This window comes from Notolabrus celidotus, chromosome 12, assembly GCF_009762535.1.
Source record: "Notolabrus celidotus isolate fNotCel1 chromosome 12, fNotCel1.pri, whole genome shotgun sequence".
Lineage (NCBI taxonomy): Eukaryota > Metazoa > Chordata > Actinopteri > Labriformes > Labridae > Notolabrus > Notolabrus celidotus.
Genome location: NC_048283.1, coordinates 16,983,257 through 17,009,221, shown reverse-complemented (window position 1 = coordinate 17,009,221; position 25,965 = coordinate 16,983,257). Strand labels below are relative to the sequence as shown.

The following is a 25,965-nucleotide window of genomic DNA, read 5'->3' as shown; positions in this document are numbered from 1 at the left end:
CAAGTACTACAGGGACTATTTTAGAATCTAAATACTACTCTAGAAGGACACAGAGGTGCTTCTCTGCACGGTTATCTATAGTATGTGGATATAACACATACCTGAGAGACAGACACCTAAAATCTGTCACATTTATACACTCCTCTGAACATAGAATAACAAGCGGGGCTTTTTGTTAATTGATCTTTTTAACTGTGTTGATTCTGTCTGCCTGTGTTTTGTTAGTCTTGATATTGTCTGCCTGTGTTTTCCTAGTCTTGATTCTGTCTGCCTGTGTTTTCCTAGTCTTGATTTTGTCTGCCTGTGTTTTGCTGGTCTTGATTTGTATGCCTGTGTTTTGTTGGTCTTGATATTGTCTGCCCGTGTTTTGTTGGTCTTGATATTGTCTGCCTGTGTTTTGTTGGTCTTGATTTGTATGCCTGTGTTTTGTTGGTCTTGATATTGTCTGCCTGTGTTTTGTTGGTCTTGATATTGTCTGCCTGTGTTTTGTTGGTCTTGATATTGTCTGCCTGTGTTTTGTTGGTCTTGATATTGTCTGCCTGTGTTTTGTTGGTCTTGATATTGTCTGCCTGTGTTTTGTTGGTCTTGATATTGTCTGCCTGTGTTTTGTTGGTCTTGATATTGTCTGCCCGTGTTTTGTTGGTCTTGATATTGTCTGCCTGTGTTTTGTTGGTCTTGATATTGTCTGCCTGTGTTTTGTTGGTCTTGATATTGTCTGCCTGTGTTTTGTTGGTCTTGATATTGTCTGCCTGTGTTTTGTTAGTCATGATTTTGTCTTCCTTTGTTTTGTTAGTCATGATTTTGTCCTCCTTTGTTTTGTTAGTCTTGATTTTGTCTGCTTGTGTTTTGTTAATCTTTATTCTGTCTGCCTGTTTTTCTAGTCTTGATTCTGTCTGCCTGTGTTTTGTTGGTCTTGATATTGTCTGCCTGTGTTTTGTTAGTCATGATTTTGTCTGCTTGTGTTTTGTTAATCTTTATTTTGTCTGCCTGTGTTTTGTTAGTCTTGATTTGTCTGCCTGTGTTTTGTTAGTCTTGATTTGTCTGTCTGTGTTTTGTTTTGTAATTGTTTATCCTATGACTTGTAGTTTTGAGGTTTTAAAGTCTTACTGTGTCTGTGTTGTGCCTTGGGACTATCGATTTAATTTAGCATCTGTTCTAAGTCCGGCGCATTTACATTGATGCTCAATGCATTAATGTTGATCAATGTGCATTGTCCCAACTCAATAAACAATTAAACAAAATGAATGAAAGTGTTCAACTCATTAAAGGTCTGTTTCTTACCCATAATAATTTTGAGTTTATTTATTTAATGTCATCTTACAGTAAATTCCTTTGAATGAACAGAGAAAATGTTGAAGAAAGGATACAAAGTCTCACAAAGAACATCCCTTAAAACAGTTTGAAACCGTGTTGATGTTCTTTTAGTTATATGTTGTATTCAGGCTTTGGACAAAGCCCAGAGAGCCTGAAGATAAACATGTAGAAGACAACTCACCAACATGTGTGAGAGTCATGTGTTACTAAGAGAATCATCCGGTGTTTGTTGACTGAGCTGTGTCAGAAATAGTGGTCTGGAAGGCAAAGGTGATGTGGTTTCGTGCCTGATCGAGGTAAGGGTCTGAGAAGGTGTGTGTGTCACCAGAGAAATGTCTCCACTGCATAAGCTCTGACATGCTGAGGGGCTTCTGCACTGATCCACTGCGGTCTCCCTGGCGACCAAGCTGGCAAGGCCTATCAGAGACTTGCTCCACGTTCTCTTCTTCGACAGCTGAGAACAAAGAGGGGGGAATTCAAAAATGAATGTCTCAATAACAGCAAACACAATTATAATTGTTCTGTGTGAGCCTACCCTGGAGTGATCCGTCCATGCTGCAGCCGCAGTTAAGCAGGTCGTGTGTCAGAGAGGGTGTGTCTGTCAGGCTGAAGAGATCTCGAAGCTCACTGGTGGAGAAGCTGCAGTGCTCCGCCCCTTTACCCAGGTCAACCACTGTCCCAGAAAGCCCCTGTTTAGACACCTGTCTCTGGAATATCCTCTCCTCAATGGTGCCTGTGAGAAAATACAACCAAGACACAAAAATTCACATTGGTTTTATAGTGAAATACACAACAGCCGGGACACAACTCCAGTGGTAGCCTACATCCACAGGCTGTCGGCGTCACTGTATTGATTTGAAAACTGTATTGACAGCTTGTAATGCATTAAATGGCCAAGCTCCAAAACAAATGAAGGATTTATTGATCTTCTTTGTGCCAGGGATTCAGAGAAGTCAGTCGTTGCAGATCATGTGCAAAGGCCAAATCATTAGCATCTTTTATAACTGTCCTTGATAGAAAGGTGTTTTATGAATATAATGAGTTAATCAAAAAATAAATAAAAGAAAACTTTTTTTTACAATTTCACTGTTTTCAAATAGTTTGATCCTGTTTGCGACCTTGAAATGAAACAGATTTAAAATTAAGCGTATGATTATAACATTATTGCTTAGTCTTTTAGTGTATTATTTTCTATTTGGTGTTCCAACCTGCGTCAATATGAACAACTAATCTTAATGCTGGGTTTTATATTCTGACCTGCAGTGAGGAGACGATAGATGTGCACAGTTTTCTTCTGCCCATCTCTCCACACCCGAGCCATGGCCTGGACACAACAGAGAAAGACAAGATGAAGGCAGGGAAAAAAAGACGCACATGTACACAGCACCATCTGGTGGACACACATGTAATGATGAGTGTGACGTAATCTGCAATGCTCTCACACCTGTAGTTTGACTAATGAGGTGCAGGTAGAGGAAAGAAAAATAGCTTTGAACCAAGTGTTCATTGACTGGACAGTTTTAGTGACATCATCATGTGAGAAAACTGATCTCCAGTGACAACAGTGATGATTATATTTGTTTCCTCTGATGGCACGAAAAAGAAAGGAAAAAAAAGCCATGCTATGTTTGCCTTATCTGGTTCCTCTAGATCATGGGTTCCCAAAGTGTGGGTCAGGACCCCCTGGGGGGGTCGCGAGACACAATTGGGGGGTCGTGAGATGTCTTCCGGAATGATTTTTTTTTAAGTTATCTAAAAATATTTATTATTATTTATTTTGTTTATTTACCTTGTTTTATTATGTTTATCTTCCTTCTTCTTTGTATTGTTTATTATTATTATTTCTTTATTATAATTTGGGGATTTTTTTTGTATTATTCAGTTTTTCTTCTCTTTGTTGGTTTTGTATTACTTATATATAATTTTTTACTTGTGGTGAACAAAGAAATACAAAAAAAAAAGCAATAAAAAAGAGTTGAATAACAAAAGTTATTTTAAAAAACACATTATAGTAAAAAATATTGACAAAAATAGTAGCTAAACTTGAAATAAAACCTTGAAAATAGAAAATGTAACGAGTTTTCTGCCTTTCTTTTAGCCAGATGACTCCTAAGTTTCGGGTTAGTGATCAGGTAATTATCAAAAGCATCGGTAGCAGTAGGTTAATTCATAACAGCACAGGAAACATAGACACATGTTCATATAGGTAGGCTCATTTTCTCCAGACCAGCTAAATGAAGCCACATTGAATCACTTTGAGGGACAGTTGGGGTCGCAAGTCTTTGGCACCTATATTTTGGGGGTCGCGGGCTGAAAGGTTTGGGAACCCCTGCTCTAGATAGGGTTGGTGACAGAAAATACATTCAACATGTGACATGTGAACTTATTAATTTAATTATCAAAGGAAATACTGTAGATATCATGCAAAGTTCAAGTTTGAAGCTCCTGTGTATCAAATATCATCTTTCATGAAACTCCTGTGAATCATCTGCTTTCAGATCATGACAGACTGCATCAGCTGGACTGAAAATGGACCAAGACTCTGATCTGTAAAAGGCAGCCTCTGTCTGTTTGCTTTTTAGACGACACTGGAGTTTTATCCACAGTGCACACCAGTGTTTGCTTGAATTTAACAGACTTTTGAAAACCTCATAAAAATCCTAAGAGAGTGTCCCACCTGAATGTCATTGGCTGGGTTCCAGTCAATATCATACAGTACAAGATGAGAGGCACCAATCAGATTGAGCCCCACTCCGCCTGCTTTGGAGCTTAGCAGAAACAGGAAGCTGTTTGAGTAAGGACTGTTGAAACTGTCGACCAGCCGCTGTCTCTGATTGGTCGGGGTCTGCCCATCAAGTCTGCAGAAAGTGTAGTTCAGGTGTGCGCATAAGTCCTGCAGCAGGTCAAGTGTCTTAGTATAATTGGACACAACGACCACCCTGAGGGAGAGCAGATATGTTGTTAGCATGGAATGAAAAACAAGCATGCAAATGCAAACACATGCCCACATTCACCTGTCTGAAGGGCTGAGCTGTCTGACGGCAGTCAGCAGGTCGAACAGAACCAGGAGTTTCCCAGAGTCTTCCGTGCTAAATCCACCGGCAGAGTAGGATTCTGGGAAGAGCTCTGCCAAGCCTTCGTACGGGGAGCCCTCCAATGAATCACCATCTGTTTTTTCCTATAAAAAATAACACAGAGCAGTTAGCCAAAACTCTGACCACTTATATCACTTCAGACTGACTGCTTTACCAACTAATGTAAGATAACACCTCATAAAAAAAGATCATATAAGATATATCAACAGAAGTTTCACAGCCCTGATGACTCATTAAAAAACTTTACCTTGACAGTAGAGTAGAGCAGACCGGGGTGGTTACAGAGCTTCTTCAGAGCAGTGATGCAGGCCAGGTGTGTGTGAGTCTGCGTCGTTCCTTGAAGACACGCTCTGAAGACTCGTTGGCAGAGGAGATGCTCGTACAGCTCTAGTTGCAAAGCGGAGGGTTCACAGAACAACGTCCAGTCCAGACGAGGGGGCAGGTAGCGGTTGATGATCTCCTGGGTCCGTCTCAGGATGAACATACCAGTGAGGCGAGAGAGCTCTGCTGCTCGCTCTTCTCCCAAAACTCTCTCTTCCTGTCGGATTTGAGATCACCAGGTTAGAAATAAAGCTTTGGTGGCAACATTGCAAGGTTAGGGGGAATGGAGACAGCATTACCTCTGTGCAGGAGGGCTGTCTTGAGCGTAGAATGGGTTCCTCATACACTTTCCTGTACCCGGTTGAGGAGCCAAGAATCCCTGGGTTGACAAACTCGATGATCGCATAAAACTCCTGCAGGTCGTTCTGTACTGGGGTGCCTTCATAAAAAGAGAATTTTCATTTTCTTTCTTTTAAAACCTTTACAAAAAAAACGTTATGTTACTCACACACTAAACAGGTGATTTCAAACATCTTCCTTCCATGTACATGTCTACCTGTTAGTATGATTCTGCGACTACAGCTCAGGCTGCATAGTGCCGAGGACGTTTTGATGTTGCTGTTCTTTAATCTGTGGCCCTCATCACAAATTATGAGACCAAACTCGACTTTTTGAACCTGAAAACAAGAAAAAAAAGATACTAGAACTTATTAATATGGTGAGAGAAGCTGCTTTACTAATAACATGAATACTAAAAAGCAAGATATGAGGCAAACATACCTGCTCCAGGCAGCGAAGCAGCATTTCATAGCTGATCACAAGAACGCTGTGCAGAGGGGATAAGATGAACTGCTCTATCCTGTGATCCTACGTCATTAAAGAATGCATTTCAGTGGCTTTACTTACGTTATATTGAATGAAACTGAAACTTCTGATACTCCTTTTTTTTTTTTATTTCTGTGACCATCAAGATGCTTAACATTTTTTTTAATATAATAAATACTGCCATTCTTTCCTCACCTGATCCACAGTGAAAATGCTGATCCTCTCACGGCCCAGCCACTTGTGAAACTCTGCGCCCCAGTTCTGTACGAGGCTGCCCGGAGTGACCACAAGGACTCGCTTAGCAACCGCTTTCCCCCCGTACGGTCCTTGTTTGAGCAAAGTCCAAGACAGTGCAACGCTCTGAAGGGTCTTTCCCAGACCCATCTCATCAGCCAGAATCGCCCCGTAACGCCCCACAGCTCTGAGGTAAACACAATTTAGCACATCAGTAACGATCAAGAAGCCTAATGCTGGCTGTCAGTACTTTTCCTGCTGTGGGGCTAAAACAGCTGCATTACCTCATACCCATGGCACACTCATACAGAAAGAGCAGACCGTCCCTCTGATGGGGTCGCAGGTGATGGGTCAGGTGTGGGTCAATGACAACATCAACCACAGGAAGCCCTGACTTGTTATTAGACCACTGATGGTTAGGGGATGGACGAGGCATCACCAGGGCACCTGAAATAAAGACAGAGCTGCTGATTATAGATATCAAAATATATCCTCAATGTTTGACAATAAAAAATGTAAAAACATGCAAAAATTGTCAAAAATGCAAATTGGGACTAATTTGGGATTTTCTTTTCCAACTCCAGGAATTTTCAAAAAACAGTTACAAAGTCAAAGAGGAACAAACAACAACATTTAAAAATAAAAGTCAGAGAACAGTTATTCTTAGAGGAAAACATTACTACTCTTCAGGTGCATCACAATCAATTTGAATGTTGTGAAAAAAATTGTTTTTGTGTAATCTAATTTTAAAAAGTCAACTTACATACTTGTGTATATTAACAACATTTAACGCCTTTAGTTTGATTTTGATGATTATGGCTTATAGCTCATGAAAATCAGAAATCCAATATCTCAAAATATTACAATATTTCTTAAGATGTTTCAAAAAATTACTTGAAACACAGAAATGTCCAACTCCTGAAAAGTTTGTTCATTTATTCACTTTATACTTGGTTGGGGCTCCTTTACCACAAATGACTTCATCAGTGCAGGGTGGCATGGAGGCGATCTGTCTGTGGCACTGGTACGGTGTGTCTCTCATCTTCCTCTTGACAAATGTCCGACTGATTCCCTATCGGGTTCAGGTCAGGCCAGTTAGCAGGCCAATCAAGTGTAGTAATATCGTGGTCAGCACATCCCACAGATACTCCATTGGATTGAAATCTAGAGAATCTGGAGACCAAGTCAACTCTGTATAATTTCTCCAGGACCCCTTCTTTCTTTGCTCTGTGGTCCAGTTCTGATGCGCATGTGTCCATTCCAGGCACTTGTAGCGATGAACATGGGGTCAGCATTCTGACCGGTCTGCAGCTCCACAGCTCCACAGCTCCACACACAACAAACTGTGATGCACTGCGTGTTCTGACAACAACGTGAGCTTCAGTGGCTCCCCTGGTGGATCCAATCACACAAGTCAGGTTTTGCTTCGCACCCACATCAGTGAGCCTTGGCTGCCCCTGACCCTGTTTAGCTTCCTTGGACAACTTTTGGTAGGTATAGACCACTACAGCCTGGGAACACCCCACTAGAGCTGCAGTTTTGGAGATGCTCTGACTCGTAACCATCACAGTTTTGGTCAAATATATCAAAATTCCACTTTCTTAAATAACTGATGGAACTTGTTGAACTTTTTCACATCATTCTAAATGTTTGAGGTGCAATTGGACTCATTCAAAGACCATGTCAAAAAACATAAACAAGTAAAGCACTTAATAAATAAAGTCTAGAATTTACTCTAGATACCTGGGTCCAGTGGGTCATGTCGAGGCTTGCAGGTTTGCTCCCCCTCTCTTTTGGGTCCCGGACGTTCTGCTCCTCCCAAAAGTGTCGGGGGACAGAATGGTTTGGACCCCACGTGGCGCGAGGGTATTGGACCAGACCCTGCATTTATCTCTTCTTTCTCTACCTGGACCTCTTGAAAACAACGCCCCCTGGCAAAATCCTCAGCAGAGATGATCCCCATCACCTCCACCTCCTTCCCTCCAATCATCAGGGTCTCTCCATCAGACAGGGAAGCCAGCATAGACACCTTGTAGCCACTTCCTGCAAATAAACATGCAAAGAATACCCACTGAACTCATGACCACATAAAATACGAGGAAGGCTCATACTGCACCTTCATTTAGAAGACATGTACAGTTATCTGTCTCACCCTTCCCAATATCTTTCCCCTCCATGTCTTTCAGTGTGGCTGTGCGTCCTCTTGTAACCAGGACAGCATCGCCCTCCCAACGCTTGTGTTTCTTTTTACTGGCTTTACACCACATTACACTGAAGTAACGTGCTCCATCCTGACTGCAGCCAGAGTCAGAGCCTGCAGCTTCAGAGGTAGAGGCTTGCCTTACAGGAGGCTCTGGAGATTTAGAGATCAGTGGACGAAAACCATTCTCTCCTGCAACACAGAAACACACACACAGTGAAAACTTGACAGACATACATGTATAACTTTAACAAAAACACCAGCAGAGGTCACTGTTGCACCGAGACTATGCAAAACAATAGACCAGAATACAGAAGATGATACTTGCGTTGTATCATCTTCGTCATATGTTGAACAACCCCATAAAGAAAAGGATGCTGAAATTTTGACAGCTGAGGTTTGATGGATGTGTAAGAAAGACAAGACCAGTAGTTAACTAATCTTATTTTTTTTATAGAAATAAAAAAAACATATGGACAAACACTTGTGTACCAACATTACAATACAATCAATGTTGTAGTCACATACATTAAATAACATTAACATCACAAAACCAGCTCCACATCTCCCTTCTTTTCCATTCAGCAAGAGAATTCTGACATGAACATATGATTCATTTTCAGTACCTTAAATCAGTTGTCCTCATTAGCATCACGTGTTTAAGGCTTTGTAACAGTTTCACTTGTGCTTCAATCGTGGCAAATGCAACATTTCTAACTTCTAAAGAGGTGTTTCTATTGATTCAAGCTAGTACTTTTTCTTTGACATCCTATCTCTAATTTGTTTGAATTTAGGTGCTGCAAAGAAATATCTCATGAATTAATGTTTTTTTAATCAAAGTTCCTAAAAACTAACATTTTTGTACACCAAAGAAAATGCAACAAAATTGAGGTAGACTCCCACACTTAGGCTATGTTCACACTGCAGGCAAAAGTGGCCCAAATCAGATTTTTTTGGGGGGGGTCAAGTGATTTTTTAGAGGCAGTGTGAACACTCAAATCTGGACCAAAGCTGATTTTTTCAAATCTGATTTAGACCACTTCAATATGTGGTCCTGAATCAGATACAGATCAGATTTTTTTTCAATGCGACGTCAGTGTGAACAGCCAATGTGGATTTGATGCGCATTTGATACTTTAACGTCACTTTATAGCGACACACGTCACAATTCTGCGCAGCCGTAGCCTTGCAAAAATGGAGGATAGCAACGATGGAGCAAGTCAATGGAGGGACCTTATAAATATATGGGGTGACACTTCCATACAAGCAAAGCATGATGGTTCATACCATAACCGTTCTGTGTTTGAAAGTATATCAAAAGAACTTGTGAAACAGCTGCATGTGACGTCATTGTTACTGTTCTTTTGCGCATGCGAGGCAGTTCGGAGCCGCAAACAGTTCACACTGGAATCGGATACAGGTCACATTATAGATGGTAATGTGAACAGGCAAACAATAAAAAGGATCTGAGCGTTAAGCCTTGCAGTGTGAACGTAGCCTTAGTTCTTCTGCTCATCACAGCAGTAAATGCTGTTGGGAGTCATTTCAAACCTGAACAATAAAGATGACAAATGCTAAGCTAAAATTCCCATAGATACTCAACAGGGGCCGGGAAGACTACCATCACGGTATGACACATTCAATACTATTAATATTCCCTTCAAGAGACTTGACTTTCACATTTATTTTGCCTAGTTGGGCCTGTCACAGTATTTCTAACAGAGGCATTTACATGTTTTGTTGCTACTTCTGTCAACACAGAGAACGAAGAGACATATCAAACAGACGAGCACAAATGCAGACTGATGGAAAAAGAAGTCAGCCTTTTCCTGCAAATTGCAAACAGGCGTTTAGTGTCTGTACGAGGCACTATGTTTCTTTAAAGAAATTAAAGTTCTGTTGAAACTGATATCCTCTCAGGTCTTTCTTCACACTGTAAATTCCTCAGAGACTCTCCCTTTCTTACAGTGGCCAAGACATGTGTGTTCGAGCTTGTTATAGAGGAATTGGCAGCCCATGTCTCAGTCGTGCAGCCCTTAGTTTCTCAACTTTGATCTTGGCTTTCAGGAGTTCCTCCTCCAGGTCCTGTTTCCTCTTCAGCCCCTCTCTCTTCTCCTCCAAATACACAGCAACCTTCCTGTGATTGGCTAACACCAGCTCGTGCTCCTCTTTGGCCAGGTGCAGAGGGCGAAACCTTTCAGGCTCATGATGGGGATAGATATCATTTGGGTAAAGGTCGTGCCGCAAGGGCAGGGGCGAGGGGGAGAGGGGGAGGTTGACAGAGGATGGGGTGGGAGACAAGGATGCTTCATAATCGTGGACACTGCCCAAGTCCTGCTCTTCTTCCTGCTCCTGGCCTTCATCCAGCCCTGATCCTGTGTGTGAGGAGAGGAGGGGGAGGTCTGGCGGTGGTTTAACATCCTCTTCAGGGTCCAGCTGGACCACCTCGTGGGGGATACTTGGGACAGCTGCTGAGTAATCCTGGAGTCCAGCCAGAGAGGAGCTGCTGCCAGGATGCTCGATTGGAGAGCTGTGCTTGCTGTATATTAATCTGAGAAGAAATGAGGAATAAAAATGAGTGTGACAGTGTATGATGTGTATATTGAGCATCAACATGTTATTGTTTAGAGATGTTGAGTCTTGAATTGGTGACAAACCTGTGCTGGTTACTATCACACAGAGTCCACCACATTTCTTGATACTTTATATTATAATGGATAACAAGTTTGGGTTGTGTTGCTGCTCTTCAGTCATTTAATTCAAACCAAAATTTCAAATCTAACTGGCAACAGATTTGGAATACAGTGGCCTATTTTTTCTCCTGCAATTCCCCTAAGTCATACAAAATATATCCCTCTGATTTCTTGCAACATTAACTAAGTCACTACATGACACAGGGATCTGTGGTTTTTCACATTCCGTTTTTCTAGAAACTAAACTGAAAGATGAATTGAATCAAGGCTTGAAGATTCTGAATGTGTGTAAAAAAAAAAAAAAAGGAAACTTTGGCAGGACATGCTGAGTTTTTCTGTTCAGCCTGGCCATGTGCAGGCTGTGTGTGTAATCTGATTGGGTTTACCACCGTGAGCTCAGCCCCTCCCATCCCTTCTCCTCTAACAGTTCAATCAGTATCATGAATCAAATGGTTTTGAAGCTAATTATGTACATCTGTGCTCTCTAAACTCTTGGCTCACCGCCATGTTATTCCTTCAGGTCTACATTTAACTGTGTGTCTGTGTTTGTTAATACTGTACCTGCGCAGAGCCTGGTCCTTCTCGTGAATGGGCACATGGTGAAACAGGTGAGGGATCATCTCCATAATTCTCCTGGTTGGCTCAGAGATGCTGGCTCTGTACTCTGGCTGGGCGTGTCTCCGCTGCATCACTTCCTGCTTTGCAGACTCCTTCAGCCTCTTGTAAAGGGTCCTGAGTCCCTGAGCAGTGCGATGTGGTCTGTCTCCTCCCAGGGCGTTGTACTGCTCGGCCACAGTGTCCCAGCACTTGTTCTTGTCCACGATGACCGCATGTTTGTTGGTGTGCTCCTCCAGGATGCGGATGTGAGGGCGGACCAGCTTCAACAGGTCCAGCTTCTCAGAGAGGGTGAAGTTGGAGGAGCGAGCTTTGCCCACCATACTGGACAGAAACACAGAGCTGGATGCCATCCTATAGCATAGTGGACTCACACAGACCAAGCCAGGCTTATGGGCATCCCCCCGTCAGCACTAACACTTGATACTGAGGCTCCTCACTCTTCCCACCTGTCTTTTTTGTCCCTGCTTCTGGCTTCTCTTGATCCACGGTGAAAAGTTAAAACTCCCACACATTTCTCAATTCCCTTTTCTTCTTCTTCTTCTTCTTCTTCTTCTCAGAACAAAACATAAGCTTTGCCTAACATGTGCAAGGATTCATACTCTCCTCCTTGGTTGCCTCTCAGCTACGTTGCACAACAAAAACAGGCTGTGCTGCACACAATAAGAATCAGGCTTAACTAGGCCAGCCTCGTTTAGGCCCCCGCCTACCGCGGAGGGCTTTGGATGAATTCCTCCCAGCTTAGGCTGACGTAGCTAAGCCGCTTAAGCCCAGCCCGACCTACTTACAGCTCGGTCTCTCTAAACCCCAAACCGAGCACAGCACAGCCACTCAGTCTCCATATTATAACACAAGGACAGCAGCAGAGGCTGTATGCAGTGATGAAAATGAGGAAAACACTCTTGACACAATGTTTCAACGGTTATTAGGGGTCAGGGGTTTTCTTAAGTGAAATGCAAAGTCGCACTGGAATAGCGCTGGCTTAACTAACTGCGTGGGGGAGGGGTCAATCTGCGCATGCCCGCAGAGGGATATTATCTTCCTAACCTGCCGTCTCTTGCAAAATCACAAGATGAACCTCCGCTCAGCGTCCGGGACAGTAGTTTATTAGACTAATACATGTGTGGTGTGGTAACCGTGCAGAGTCAGAGGCAGGGAGTGTGTTTTTAATGAGAGGAACAGGCACTAGTTGCTCCAGGAGGAGGGGGTAGCGGTAGCTCACTGATCCCGAGCACAGTACTAATCTGCTGCCGCGGCACTACCACGCTAATTTACATAATGCTGGATCTGCTGTCACCCAGCCTCAGCATGCCTGGTTTAACATCCATCTTCAGCGTGCGTCTGTTATTATTAGACTCTGAGAGACAGGCAGGCTGTGCGGAATGGACGAGAGTACTCTTCATCACTCTTGATGTGTAGCACGGTTTGTTCAAGATGTGAAATAAAGGAAATTTATTCTGTAGGGACACCGGTCATATAAGACACGCGGGTGACAAGCGCAATAACAAAGAGAACGGTAACACTTTACAATATGGAACAGTTCTCTTAGTGAAATAATGCATGTTGAAGTAATGCATGACTCATGATGAATTATATATGAATTAATAATTAATTCCTGTTGTGTGGGAGATGAGCTAATGGACACCGAATGACTTACTTTTATGTGATTTTTCTATTCTATTCTATTCTATTCTATTCTATTCTATTCTACGAACTAATGATCCTGTCACTATGACTTCATGTAATGACATGTTGTTTAATACATCATTAGTTAAGGTATGGTAATTAACAGTTACTTCCTACATCAGTTCAGATATGAACAAATTTTCTATTCTATTTTCTATTCTAATCTATTCTAATCTGTTCTATTCTATTCTATTCTACTCTAATCTATTCTAATCTGTTCTATTCTATTCTATTCTACTCTAATCTATTCTATTCTATTCTATTTCAGTCTAATCTAATCTATTCTATTCTATTCTATTCTATTCTATGAACTAATGATCCTGTCACTATGACTTCATGTAATGACATGTTGTTTAATACATCATTAGTTAAGGTATGGTAATTAACAGTTATTTCCTACATCAGTTCAGATATGAACAAATTTGCTGGACAAATGAGTTTTTTTGAGGATAACTGCATATGAACAGCCTCCCAGGCTGAATTCTGAAACGTCATATTTCTGAGAACAAACTCAATGATGCGTGTTTCATATATATATAGTTTAGTTCAGTTTCGTTGAGTTTACAAGTAGACTAACAAGACATACTCTGCCTAAATGAGAGAAAATAATAGACCTTTGTTTGTTACAGGCGAGGCGTTTAATTGCATTGTATTGGAAGAATGTGTGTTGCCCCTCTCTTGGTCCATGGTTAAAGGAATTAACAGCAAGTCTAGCTCTTCAAAAACTTACTTATGTTGTAAGGAAGAAGGCTTCTGAGTTTATTGATGTCTGGGAGACATTTTTAAATTTTAAAAAAGTGTTGACATTGAGGAAGTGCTGGAACTGTGATGGGATGGCGAGAATGACATGTTCTATATTTATGATGTGAGGAATTATTTTATTCTATTTTTTCATTTTTTGCTAAATTTGAGTTTTTCATGTACTATCATTGTTATTTTATTATCATTATTACTATTTTCAATGTCATTTTATTTTATTTGAAGGTTTTGTCTAGAACCTTCTGAAAATGTACAATTTAAGCGTTACGCCTATTTATTTATTAATTTTTACAGTTTCTGTATGTGTTTTATATGTGTAATATTCTGCCAATATGGGGGGGGGGGTTTATGTGTTTTCTGTAAATTTTGATACATTCTGTAAATACCCTTAAAAAATGTGAAAAAAATGTGAAAATCATGTTTATAAAAAGACTTACTACAAAACAAAACAAAATAGGAGCAACAACATAAGAAGAAAAAGAAAAAAGAAGAAAGAAGAGCAGTTACAATACTGCACATGTCCAACAATGACCTAAAGTAATTAAAAAGCATAGTGGTACACTTCAGACATTTGACAGTGACAGCAACTAAATCAGACAGAGTGTGCTCCTACGCTGCTGAACAGCATTTAACACAAACTGAGCAAACTGGAACACTTTGTGAGTAAACAGGCACTGAAGTCTGTCTTCATCAGACATGCAAAACAAATCAGGACAGTTTTCTGATATTTTGTTGAAAAGGAGGCACCTGAGATCATGATATACAGTAAACAGTATATAAACACACACACACACACACACACACACACACACACACACACACACACACACACACACACACACACACTCACTCACTCACTCACTCACTCACTCACTCACTCACTCACTCACTCACTCACTCAACCATATATGTGTGCAGTCCACCATTCAGTTTGTTCTCAGAAATATGATGTTTAAAAATTCAGCCTGGGAGGCTGTTCATATGCAATTATCCTAAAAAAAACTTATACGTCCAGCAAATTTGGACATATATGAACTGATGTATGAAGTAACTGTTAATTACCATACCTTAACTAATGATGTGTTAAACATGTTGTCATTATATGAAGTCATAGTGACAGGATCATTAGTTCATGGTGAACAACAGGAATTCATTATTCATTCATAAAGATACTCAGTCATGCATTACTTCAACATGAATTAAGCATTATTTTGCTAAGAAAACTGTTCCATTTTTGTAAAGTGTTACCAAGAGAACATTTGGAGAGAGCAGAATTTCATTATTTTTGTGGTCAGAAGTTGTGACAGTGTGCCACAGACATCCTAAATCTAACATCTGGCTTCATTGAAATAATTATTCTTGATTAACCATTCTTGATTGGTTTTGGAATTTGATTACCTCCACACTTACAACAACCTTGGATTGTGAAGAGTCCTGCACCCCCACCATTTTGCTCCTGAGCACTTTTCTGTGCTTAAGATATCTATATCTCAAAAATGAACATTACTCGCTGGCTCAACAGTGGAAATCACCACATTCTCTCTCAAGGTCTCAGTGGCTTAATTGGTATCTCGATATCATTGTTATGGAGCTCTCAGTGGCCAAGATGCACGGAGCCACAGGAAGCACTATCTCATCCTGGTTAACATCTATAACTAAATAGCTGAGCATTATCACGGTACTTCTTGACCATCTCCATTTGTTGTTGTTGCTACTTTATTTATATTCATGTTATTAATGTTGTTATTATCACCATTTACTTCCTTTATCACTTGGAATACATATTCCCTATTGATATCATATAGAGATCTATTTTGAAGTGGGGTGGGTGTCGCCATACCTTCTTTTATTTATCTTTTCTTTGTTTTGCTCTATGATATGCCTTGTCCTATCTCATACAGCTGATGTTTCATTGTGCTGCATATCTTTGAAAATAATACAAATTTGATCGCAAAAAAAACCAAAAATCTAAATACAAAGGTCAAACATGTGCAAGAAGAAATGTAAACCCCAAAACAGAGCATTCAGCAACATGTTTCTGTATTTTGCAGGGTTCGTGCTGCCTGCTGATTTCTTTCAGAGAAGAAATGAAATTACTTAATCTACTGGTTAAGACTGTATTACAGATTACAATATGCCTATTGTATACAACCTTATAAATTGCAAAAAGATGTAATCCAGATCATGATCCTGCCATAGGAAAATAATGATACAATATTTTTCCCACATTGCCCAACCCTAAGGAAAAACATTCTCCTCCAGAAGAAGATAATGTTTGCTAATGTTTACGTAGCTTGTGGAGAACTGAGGACTACCTTGTTACTGTTTTATTGAGAAAAAATGTGAAATAATAGTTATTAAAGAGAGATTTCATATATAACTTTTATGATTCCTAAGTCTCAGTAGGAGCCACTGGCCCTGAGGTATTCTGACAACATCAAATGTGGCCCTCTTTGAAAAAAGTTTGGACACCACTGATTTACTTCAAATAGACACATCAATCAACAAACATCAAGGACCCAAAAATGAGATGTAGTTGGATTTGACCCTGTTCATTGATCTAAAGTAAAAAAAAAAAAAACTTCAGAACTAACTAAATTATTCAAGATCATAAAGTTTGCCGGTTAGGATTTTATGTGGAGGTCTGTTTAGTGGACACTTTCCCACTCAGCAGTCACCATTGAGGATAAATGGGAGGTCAAGAAAATATCCGTTTCTATTAGGAGGAATTTAAATAAAAATATTCACTCATGCAACTATGCATATTAAAACAGCAGTCCTACCACCAGGTGCTTGACATTAAAGCATTTAATACTGTGATCAATTCATTTATTATCATGCATGGGTTTTTTGTTGATGCTTTTCCTTCTTTTAGGTAGGTATTTGCCTTAAAAAAACACATGCTGGGTCAAAACATTGCTATATAATAAAACTTAGTCTGTATTAGTGGTCTACTGATACCGGTTCTTCAAAAACCAACGCAGAGCAGATAATTAGAGACAGGCTGATGGCTGATATATGATTGTTGTTGTTTGCATTTTATATAATACAGTAAGCCATAGTAATACCAAATTGAAACAAAATTGCTTAACTTGAATTAAATAAATATTTGGCATAGTAAAACGGTTCCACAAAGGACTTCAGGAATACTATCCAGCCACCTGTAATTATCAATATAGTATTATTTATAATACAAATAAAATAAAATAAAATAATAGAAAAAAAAATCAAGGTCAAAATTTGGGTTAAAAAAAAGTAATATAATTCTGTTATTCCATGCCAATTACAACCAAATCACCATGTTTATTTTAGCGAATATCATGTTTCAGATGGATTTTTAATTAATTTATGAAATAGTAAAATACCCTGGGTTATGCTACAGCTGTCTGAACATGACTGATATTAATGTCAATGGAAACATATAACTGCAATATTCATTACATCATCACCAAATGTTTATTAAACACTAGCCAGAAACAGTTTTAGATTTGATGTGCTGTCATCAGTTTGGAAAAACATGTTATCGTTCAGAACAGATTACAGTGACATGTGTCTTGTGAAGCCTCAATCTCTCGTCTGAATATTAAGTATATACACAAGAGAGTTTATAGATGTCTAAAACGCCACAAAACTATTTAGACCAATACCAGTTTATGTCTTTGTGGCATATGTTTGTGTCTTTACCTGCTGTACTGTTGTCATCTTTGAACTCTTCAGGTCCAGTGTCAGGATGTTCTGTCTCAGTCTCATTTTCTTTGCTTTCTTTTGCAGCAAGCACACGAGCCAGAGCCCTGGACAAGGCTGGAGCAGGCTGAGCAAGCTGAGCAGTGTTGGACTGGACATCATGCTCGGTTTTATTATGAGCTGGTGTTGCCAGACTCTTCTGAACCTGCAGGTTTAGAAGGGGAAAAAAAGACTTCATTATCTATGGGAGTTTAGAACAACACACTAGGATGATGGACATCAAAAGCATGCCAAGCTATTAACTTTAGATGTTTGGAATTATTTACCTTTCCAAGTGCATTGACAAAACCCGGTCTAGGAGTAAGGGGCTTGGATCCAGTGAGTGGACATGCAGGAGATGCTCCAGGGGGCACAAAACGAGGCTTTTTCATTGCATTGCCAGAAAGTTGGCTTGGAGCTCCTGAGCGACGCATCCTTTCACCAGAAGCCCACTGTTTCCACCTGCAGACAGAAAGCAGGAACATCTACACTTAAGGACAATACAAAGTCACATCATAATAACATGTCATTAAAATGTGTGTTCAGCAAACACACAAGAATCTTAAATGCGGGAGCTCTAGCTAAATGAGAGGAAATACTGTCAAAATCTTCATGATGCCCTGTTCCACAGAAAAAATGGGCCACCTCTGCTAATAAAATGAAGCTAGACCAAGTAGACAGAAAGAATTGAGACGATATACAATAAAGAAGTGTCTGTTGTGTTTTAATGAGGTCACTAGGGGTGGGAATCTTCAGGCACCTTCAATACTAAAACGATTATCAATTTTTTTTCAGCTTTTTCACAACATTTCTCATGTCTCACTGTGTGACCACTCACCACTTGGTGTTTTAAAAACAGTAATGATAAGAAACAATGTAATGCATTTATTTCCATTATCTTTTATTAAACTAATGGAAATGTGTGAACTAGAAAGTTACAACTGCATTGTAAAGAACAAAAGGAAGCAGCATCTTTGGCTTGTAACATGCAATATCTTGAATCACAAACATGAAAATATGTCCTTATTCACATATTTAAGAAAAAATGTAAATATAACTTTTATGTGCAATATAGCATTCAGGCAAAACAAAAACAGTTTGCTTTACCAAAATTAACAACAGAATTTTGTAGAAAATATATAACATAGAATTCTGTTTTGGCAGCTCAACTAAAGTGCTTTCAGACTTCAGTAAAAAAAATGACCATGAAAAGGCTGCCCTTAGTTTACTTGTATACTTTTGTACCAGCAGCTCAACAACAGTGATTTCAAATGTTTGTGAACAATTAACATAAAAACGCTTCCCTTAGTCACAAATCAAATGTATAATTCTGTACCAGCAGCACAACAATTGTACTCTCAAACTTTAGTAAACAAATACCAGCTGCCCTTAGTTACAAATAAGTCAGACCTCGACTTCAAACTAAATCCTGAGCACAGAATCTGTTAAGCAAAACATAATAATAACAATCCCTTTTAAAAATAGCTCTCAATGGGTCATAGCTACAGGGAGGACAGCTTTGACACACTACTTGGGTCTTAAAGTATCGTACCAAACAGACACACGTTTCTTAACTTAAACAATCTCAAACAGTCCACCTCATTTATATCACGTTGACAAAATGAAAACAACTTATTTGGCTCTAAAGCATGAAGTTGTTGATATGTAAAGAAAGAGGAGAGGACATTCATGTTAACTGATGTAGAAAATATAAACACACCAACCTCACCATGACAGGTTAGCAAGTTAGCAAGCCCGCACCAAACAGTGAGCCGGTATATTACTATATCGTATTTTCATACAACATGGCATTTGTCATACATACCCGAACGAGATTCAAGTTTATCGGACACAGTAAACGACTCAAACTGTCGCTTAATCGACGTTTCAAAACATCGTATTTCTTCTATTTTTCTTTCTTTCGATCTCTTGATTCTGTTCCGTTTCTCCCGCTGAACAGACCTCGGGCTGTGATTGGCTGAACACCAAAGAGTGGGTGTGGCCAATACGGATAGGGTGCGTTAGTTTTCCTACTGTGCAGTAATTTACTGGCGACATTCACTCTGAACATACTGAACATACTTCATCCGGCATCCCCTGGGTTTTAAATCGAGCGTACCCAACATCGTCTCTGGGTGACCTCACTTTACCCTTTACTGACATCAAGGGGTGAGGAAAATCATTTCAGATCTGTTTTTATTTTGAAAGGATATTACCAATCATACTTATTTAGGCTAAATATTCTTACACGTCTCCTTTTTTATCCAAAGAAGAGAAATCCGGTTACTTCAATAAATGAAATGCATCGTTAGCGCCTATCTAAAAAACAGTCAAAGATAATAGTCCAAAGCTTTCAAGGTCCTCAGAAATTATGAATACTATTATTGTCTTAACATTGTCATTACATGTTTTACTGTCTTTTATCTTTATTTTATGAACTTGTTTATTAGAACTTTTCTGACAGAATTTGACAATTGTGTTGAACACTTGCAATTAACAATGTCTTATATTATTATTATTATTAATAATAATAATTATAATTATAATTATAATTATAATTATAAAATTTACAAAAAATAATACTAATAAAATAACTATACAATATACACACACACACACACACACACACACACACACACACACACACACACACACATATATATATATATACATACATACACGTACATACGTACATACATACATACATACATACATACATACATACATACATACATACATACATACATACACACACACACACACACACACACACACACACACACACACTAATCATAGTAATAAAAACAATAATAAAGATAATAATAATAGCAATAACAATAATAATAATAATTAAAAAGGAAAATAATGAAAAGTGATAATAATAAAATAAAACAATAACTGAAGAGGAGATGGGTCTACTTGGTCAAACCTTATATGTGACAATGAGTCGGTTGTCACATATTGGAACAATCAGGGTTGTAGAAATAAGACAGGACATGGGTCAGGCCAAGAACCAAGCAGCACAAAGTAAGGCTTCATTGGGGGATAACCGGGAAGATAATTGTCTTTGCATGATCCAGGAAAGGGTCCCACATCTTATGAAACCTCTCAGAAGAGCCCCTAACAGTGAGTCTGATCTTTTCAAGTTTCAGGTTGTTAAATACTTCATTAATCCATAGAGTGTGGGAGGGTGGGACTGATGATTTACTTTCTTTTTTGATTGTCTTTATTTTTGTTTCTCTTCCAACCCTTGGTTTGAAAATTCACCATTGTATCATTGTCAGTGATTACAAAAACAATCCTGAAAAAGGGGATAAAACAATCAAACAATTAGACGTGGAGTTTGCATTGATCAAATATGAGGATGATGGTTTTAGTTCCTTGCTGACCGAGCATTTATATATTATTTATATACTGTCAATAATGTCAAATTTCTTAAGGTAATGCTAGGATTGTTTTGTTTTGCTGCCAACAACTGCTTTATCAGAGGTCGTACAATTTGATTTGAACTTTGAACAGTATTGCTGGAAATTAAGCACATTTCCTAAATGACTTGCTCACGTGCCTCACTTGAGTACTTGAAATCATGCTTTTTTTTTCTTGAAATGGAAATCTTAATAAATCATAATTGGATATCAGACTGAGTCATAGCCTACCTGAGGAGACATTACCTCTAAATGGAGTATGTGGTATTACCTTTCTTTCCCTGTGTTTTTGAATACTTCTCTTAAATGTATATCTAAAGTTAGTGGTAAACAAAAGAATATTATGGGACCAGGATAAGTTCAGAATATTGGGTTGCTCTTTGATTTCTGTGGTCTCTGCCATCTGATGTCATGCAGTCTCTAATCCAATCAGGCAGAGAGAGAGTGTAATCCATGTTAATCCCACATCTATTGAGAGAGAGAGAGAGAGAGAGAGAGAGAGAGAGAGAGAAACCTAGAATAGGTTGGTTCATTAATAGAGCTAGAAACAGTGGAAGGACAGCAGTAATCTCTGAGGGCTACACTACAACACAGCAGTAAGGATAACACACTACTACCAAATATGTCTGTTTTCTCTGTGTAATTCTGCCTGTCTCTCTGATCTGATCTGATCTGATCTGATCTGATGTCGTCTGACAGCTGCTTGCCTGTGTCCTGAACCCTTGTTGTCACGGATACCTCTCCATGGAGACGCATTCCCAAAGGTGGAGAGGAGGGCTTTAAGGTGTAAAGAGACCCTCACCTTGATGAAGCAACAAGTCAAGAGAAAAAGGATGAAGAAGGAGAGACCTTAGGAGAGGAGGAATAACAGAACGGTTCACTGTGGAGGAACAAGAGGAGTAGGAATTTATAAGGAAAGTTGGATGTTGTTGAAGTTAATTCATCAGGTAAGATTTTATTAAAGAGAATAAATTAATGAAATTGGACAATAGTATTCCTCTTGTCACTGTCATGTCTGAATACTATCTATGTTTGCAGGATGGGCTATGATCTGGAGAGGTTTGTGGGATATGTGAATGAGGGTCTGCTGTGCTGTGTGTGTCGAGACGTGTTGGAGCGCCCCCTCCAGGCTCCCTGTGAGCATGCCTACTGCAGCGCATGCATCAGCAGCTGGCTGCTCCATCACCACTCCTGTCCCGAGGACAGACTGCCACTGGATGTGGGCAGCCTCAAACCACTGTACAGGTCTGTCTACATGTCAGTATGAGTCTTTTATTGTCTTTGAGTTCATTAATAAATTCAACACTTTCTTTATACTACTTCTACAACCACTCAGACACGTTTTGTGTTTTCTCATTCGATCTTTACTGAGATGATGGTGTCGTTTTTGCCACAGGTACATGCGTAATGACCTGAACTGTCTGCAGATCCGTTGTGTGAATGCAGGACAGGGTTGTGAAGTGGTCTGCTCCCTAGAGAACATGCACACCCACGAGGATGAGTGTGAGTTTGCCTTCGTCTCCTGCTCTAACACAGGTATGAAACCTACACTAAGCTCAACTAACGTGTTGTATTATGATGAGTTTATCTGTAAAGTGTTTCTGGCTGTTAAATGGTACCCCAGTGTAAGCTTTTATTGAAAAGGTAATAAGACACCTTTGTGAGTGAGTGTGGGGGAGCAACAGGTGGCTCTTTTGTTGTCATGGCTGCCTCCCAAACTAGTGCACCCTATGGGACTCTCTCAGCTCCCACATTTAGGGTCACCTTTCCATCATTTTTTAATGAGTGATTTCTAAGTTAGCAAATATATAAATATACTGTGCTTACAATGTGTCTGTGACCTGTTGTTGGCAGGTGGAGAGTACATTTGTTATCACTGTGGTAGGTACGGATTTACAGAGTGTGTGCATGCAGAGTGACTTTTGAAGTGTTGGGATCACAAAGTGCAACAAAGACGTAAACTACCCTGATTTATTTCTGGTGCTATCTCTAATTAGCATGGGCATCATAAGTTCTCACCTTTAACATTTTGCATGGTGTTCACTTTCAGCATTCAGCAAACACTTTATACTCTTTATCCTGTACTTATATTTTTCAGTACTTTGTAAAATGACTTATTGTACTTTAATTTCCACTGAGGGAGTAGTTCTTCAGGATTTATTCTAGGGATAATTATACATCAACAAAATAGCTAACTATTCTATTACGGTAATCTAAGCATCAATTTCCTCACAGGAGAAGAGGAGGTTTTAGCTGGTAATGGAACAGACAGAAGTTAATACAAAAGTAAGAGATAGCATCCTCATGAAGATTGATTCATTCAGTGCAGTTATCTTTAATGTCCACAGCACTAGTTCTCAATAACCAAGTTCAAATGATGAGTTTGCTTGTAAGCTTTTGAATTGCTGAGGCCCTGGTTGTTTTGGATCTTTATATTTGTATTTTATAGGGATGTTTAAATGAATTAACCCCTTTTAACATCACCCTATTGAAATAATGGCCTATGTCATTTTTTAAAAGTTTTTGGGAAAACACAAAAAACCTTACCGAATGAAGAGCATATGATATTTATTAATCATTTCAATCAAAAAAGGCCTTGACAGTGGATGACTGTTGACATATATAGAACGTTGTGTGTCAATTATGTAACATTAAAGAATAAAGTGACTTAGGCCAATTTTCGAACATTCTAGTGTGACTTAGGCAACTTTAAACCTGGCTTAAACTGCCCTTTCATTCCATAGTGCAAACTCAAAACTGAAAATAACCTGAGTTAAATTGAACAAATGTCAGGTAAATCAAATTGGTCAGGAGGCAGTCCCTTCCCTCACTTCTCCAGGATGTTTTTCTTTTTTTTAATGAAATCCCATTTCCAACATCCAGTTTTGACAACTTTTTGAAACCTGACTATTAACTGTCCTTTAATTCCATAAAGCAAACTCAAAACGTAATATCTCTAAACTAAATTTAACAAATGTCAGGTCGATAGTAAACCTTATCACTCACAGGTAGAAACTGATTCAAGAATCATGTTTATAGATTCTTCTGCACTACAGATTCTGTTGCTTCTTGAAGCAGCTGACATCATGAAAGCTTTTTAAATTGCCCAAGTTAGACATTTTATCCTAAAGAATCAAAAATGTTGACTTAGGACAAAAATAAAATGGCCTAAGTCACCCTCTTGACATAGGCCATTGTCCTGTAGGGCATAAGGAGCATAATCCATTCAACTAGGGATTAAGGCGATTTTACCAGAATCATCAAGAGATGATTTAGCCCAAAAACTCATTTTTGTCAAAAAATGATTTAGGCCATTATTTTAATAGGGTGATGATAGTATAGTTGAGTTACAGTACGTCTACAGCAATATCATTAAATATAAATGCAGTACATGTTTGCTTCATGTTAGGTCTTACCCTCTCAGTGCTCCCTCGTCCTCAGGTTGTCCTGTGCAGGTAGAGAGGCGGGGTCTGGAGGCTCACCTGTCGGAGTGTAACTTCCGCAGCAGGGATTGTCCAAATGGCTGCGGTCATACTCTTCTCTCCATTGATCAAGTGCAGCATAACTGTGTAGCAGAGCTGCGCACAGAAGTGGAGATGCTCAGGTATGTATGCATATGTTCCACAAAGGAAAATTATACTTTTTCTTGTTGTTCCTTTTTTTCTTCAAATCAATGTCTTGTTGAATATTTCTGTCAGGGCAGAGATGCTGTGCAAGATTGAGGAAGTGAGACGAGAGATGGAGTCTCGATTGGATTCCCAGAGGAGACACATGGTGCAGAAAGAGTCGCAGCTGAAGAACGATGTGGAGGAGCTCAAGGTGATCTGCCACTCTTCATTAATTAAGCTCCTTTGCTTTTAATGAAGCAAGAAACTGGCTGGAGTAAATACTAGTGGAACTATCACATTACTCTCAACTGCATTTACAAAACGTACAGCACACCTCAGAAAATGCGGGTCAGTGACACTAAAGAGTTTCCCCTTTTACCGATGTTTCCACCTGCTTAGTGACTTTGTGACCTTTCTGTGCAGGGTCAACTGTCCCGTGTGATATGCGACATGCGTGCCCTGTTAGGAGCCGAGCGTCTCAGGAGACAGGAGCTGGCAGAGGCAGAGCTGGAGAAGAGGGAACTGTTGGAGCTCCTCAGAGACATGCAGCCCACCAGGGTCCAACTTCCTGTTGAACCAGCAGCCAGGGAGCAGCTTCAGGGAGACCTGCACACATCTGGATGGGACCTACACAGTGAGCCAACAAGACACCAGCAGAGGGAGTCACCTTTACATGCCTCCAGTCTCTCACTACATTCAGCGCAGGCTATGAATATCTCAGGACCACCTTCATCACCTCAGCTGGGAGAGGGGGCGCGCAAAGGGGGGACGAGGAGCCTCACTTTGGACTGCATCAAAAGGAAGAGCCGGGAGGTGACGGTCATCTGAGAGTAGTGAACCATTGGATAAGCCAAAAAAGAAAAATACATCTTTACATGTTTTAATATCTGGCAAACACTTTCAAACAAAAGTAATGAAACATTTTGAATGTACTGTAAGTTACACTGATTCTAACATATAAGTTTGATTAAATCAGCGTTCAGAGAAAAATACTTAGTCTGCTGTGTAATAATCGATGTTGTATGTGAGAGGTAAGACTTTTCATGTAATTTCACAAACTTGTAGACTCATGTGAAAATGACTAGACATTCATCTATTTTGTACAATGAATTCAGATAATGTCCAGCAAATACATCACCTGTGTTATTTTGTATCCATCAAGTATCAATTAAAAACACCTAAAGTCATTTCCTTGAGCTCAGTTGCAAATTGTTCCTTATTTACTCGTCAGTGATCCATTTGAATCAATCTTTATTTGTATAGCGCCAAAACACAACAACGTTATCTCAAGACGCTTTTACAAACATAGGAGGTCTAGACCACTCTATGTCAAATAATGAACAGAGACCCAACTTCAAGACAGGGTAAGACTCAGTCTGACCCCACCTTAATCCACCATGAGCATTGCACATTGCAGTATTTAGCTAGTTACAGTGGTGAGGAAAAACTTCCTTTTAACAGGCAGAA

The 25,965-nt window shown here is 39.6% G+C and overlaps 3 protein-coding genes across 4 annotated transcripts; 1 reads left to right on the top strand and 2 right to left on the bottom strand.

Moving 5' to 3' along the window:
• Window positions 1–1,269: 1,269 nt before the first annotated feature.
• rad54b (RAD54 homolog B) lies at window positions 1,270–19,446 on the bottom strand. Its single transcript, XM_034697876.1, has 16 exons — window positions 19,291–19,446; window positions 17,753–17,927; window positions 17,427–17,631; window positions 7,942–8,181; window positions 7,533–7,832; window positions 6,074–6,236; window positions 5,751–5,976; window positions 5,511–5,597; window positions 5,287–5,407; window positions 5,030–5,169; window positions 4,657–4,947; window positions 4,329–4,492; window positions 3,992–4,253; window positions 2,572–2,638; window positions 1,850–2,047; window positions 1,270–1,768 (listed from the first exon to the last, which is right to left on the bottom strand). The coding sequence occupies exons 2-16, from the start codon at window positions 17,897–17,899 to the stop codon at window positions 1,530–1,532; spliced, it is 2,850 nt and encodes a 949-aa protein (XP_034553767.1). The 5' UTR covers window positions 17,900–17,927; window positions 19,291–19,446; the 3' UTR covers window positions 1,270–1,529.
• LOC117822921 (fibrinogen silencer-binding protein) lies at window positions 8,425–12,487 on the bottom strand. The gene is made up of 2 exons (XM_034697877.1): window positions 11,244–12,487; window positions 8,425–10,540 (listed from the first exon to the last, which is right to left on the bottom strand). Exons 1-2 carry the CDS (start codon window positions 11,648–11,650, stop codon window positions 9,985–9,987), a joined length of 963 nt encoding a protein of 320 aa, XP_034553768.1. The 5' UTR covers window positions 11,651–12,487; the 3' UTR covers window positions 8,425–9,984.
• Window positions 19,447–21,409: 1,963 nt separating the features above from the next.
• rnf41l (ring finger protein 41, like) lies at window positions 21,410–25,694 on the top strand. Of its 2 annotated transcripts, none has more exons than XM_034698026.1 (7): window positions 21,410–21,486; window positions 21,590–21,837; window positions 21,929–22,147; window positions 22,287–22,426; window positions 24,332–24,494; window positions 24,589–24,709; window positions 24,922–25,694. In XM_034698026.1, the coding sequence occupies exons 3-7, from the start codon at window positions 21,930–21,932 to the stop codon at window positions 25,324–25,326; spliced, it is 1,047 nt and encodes a 348-aa protein (XP_034553917.1). In that variant the 5' UTR covers window positions 21,410–21,486; window positions 21,590–21,837; window position 21,929; the 3' UTR covers window positions 25,327–25,694. The 2 variants fall into 2 exon arrangements, with proteins under 2 accessions (XP_034553917.1, XP_034553918.1); XM_034698027.1 differs by having other exon boundaries at window positions 21,412–21,486; window positions 21,929–22,135.
• Window positions 25,695–25,965: the final 271 nt, after the last annotated feature.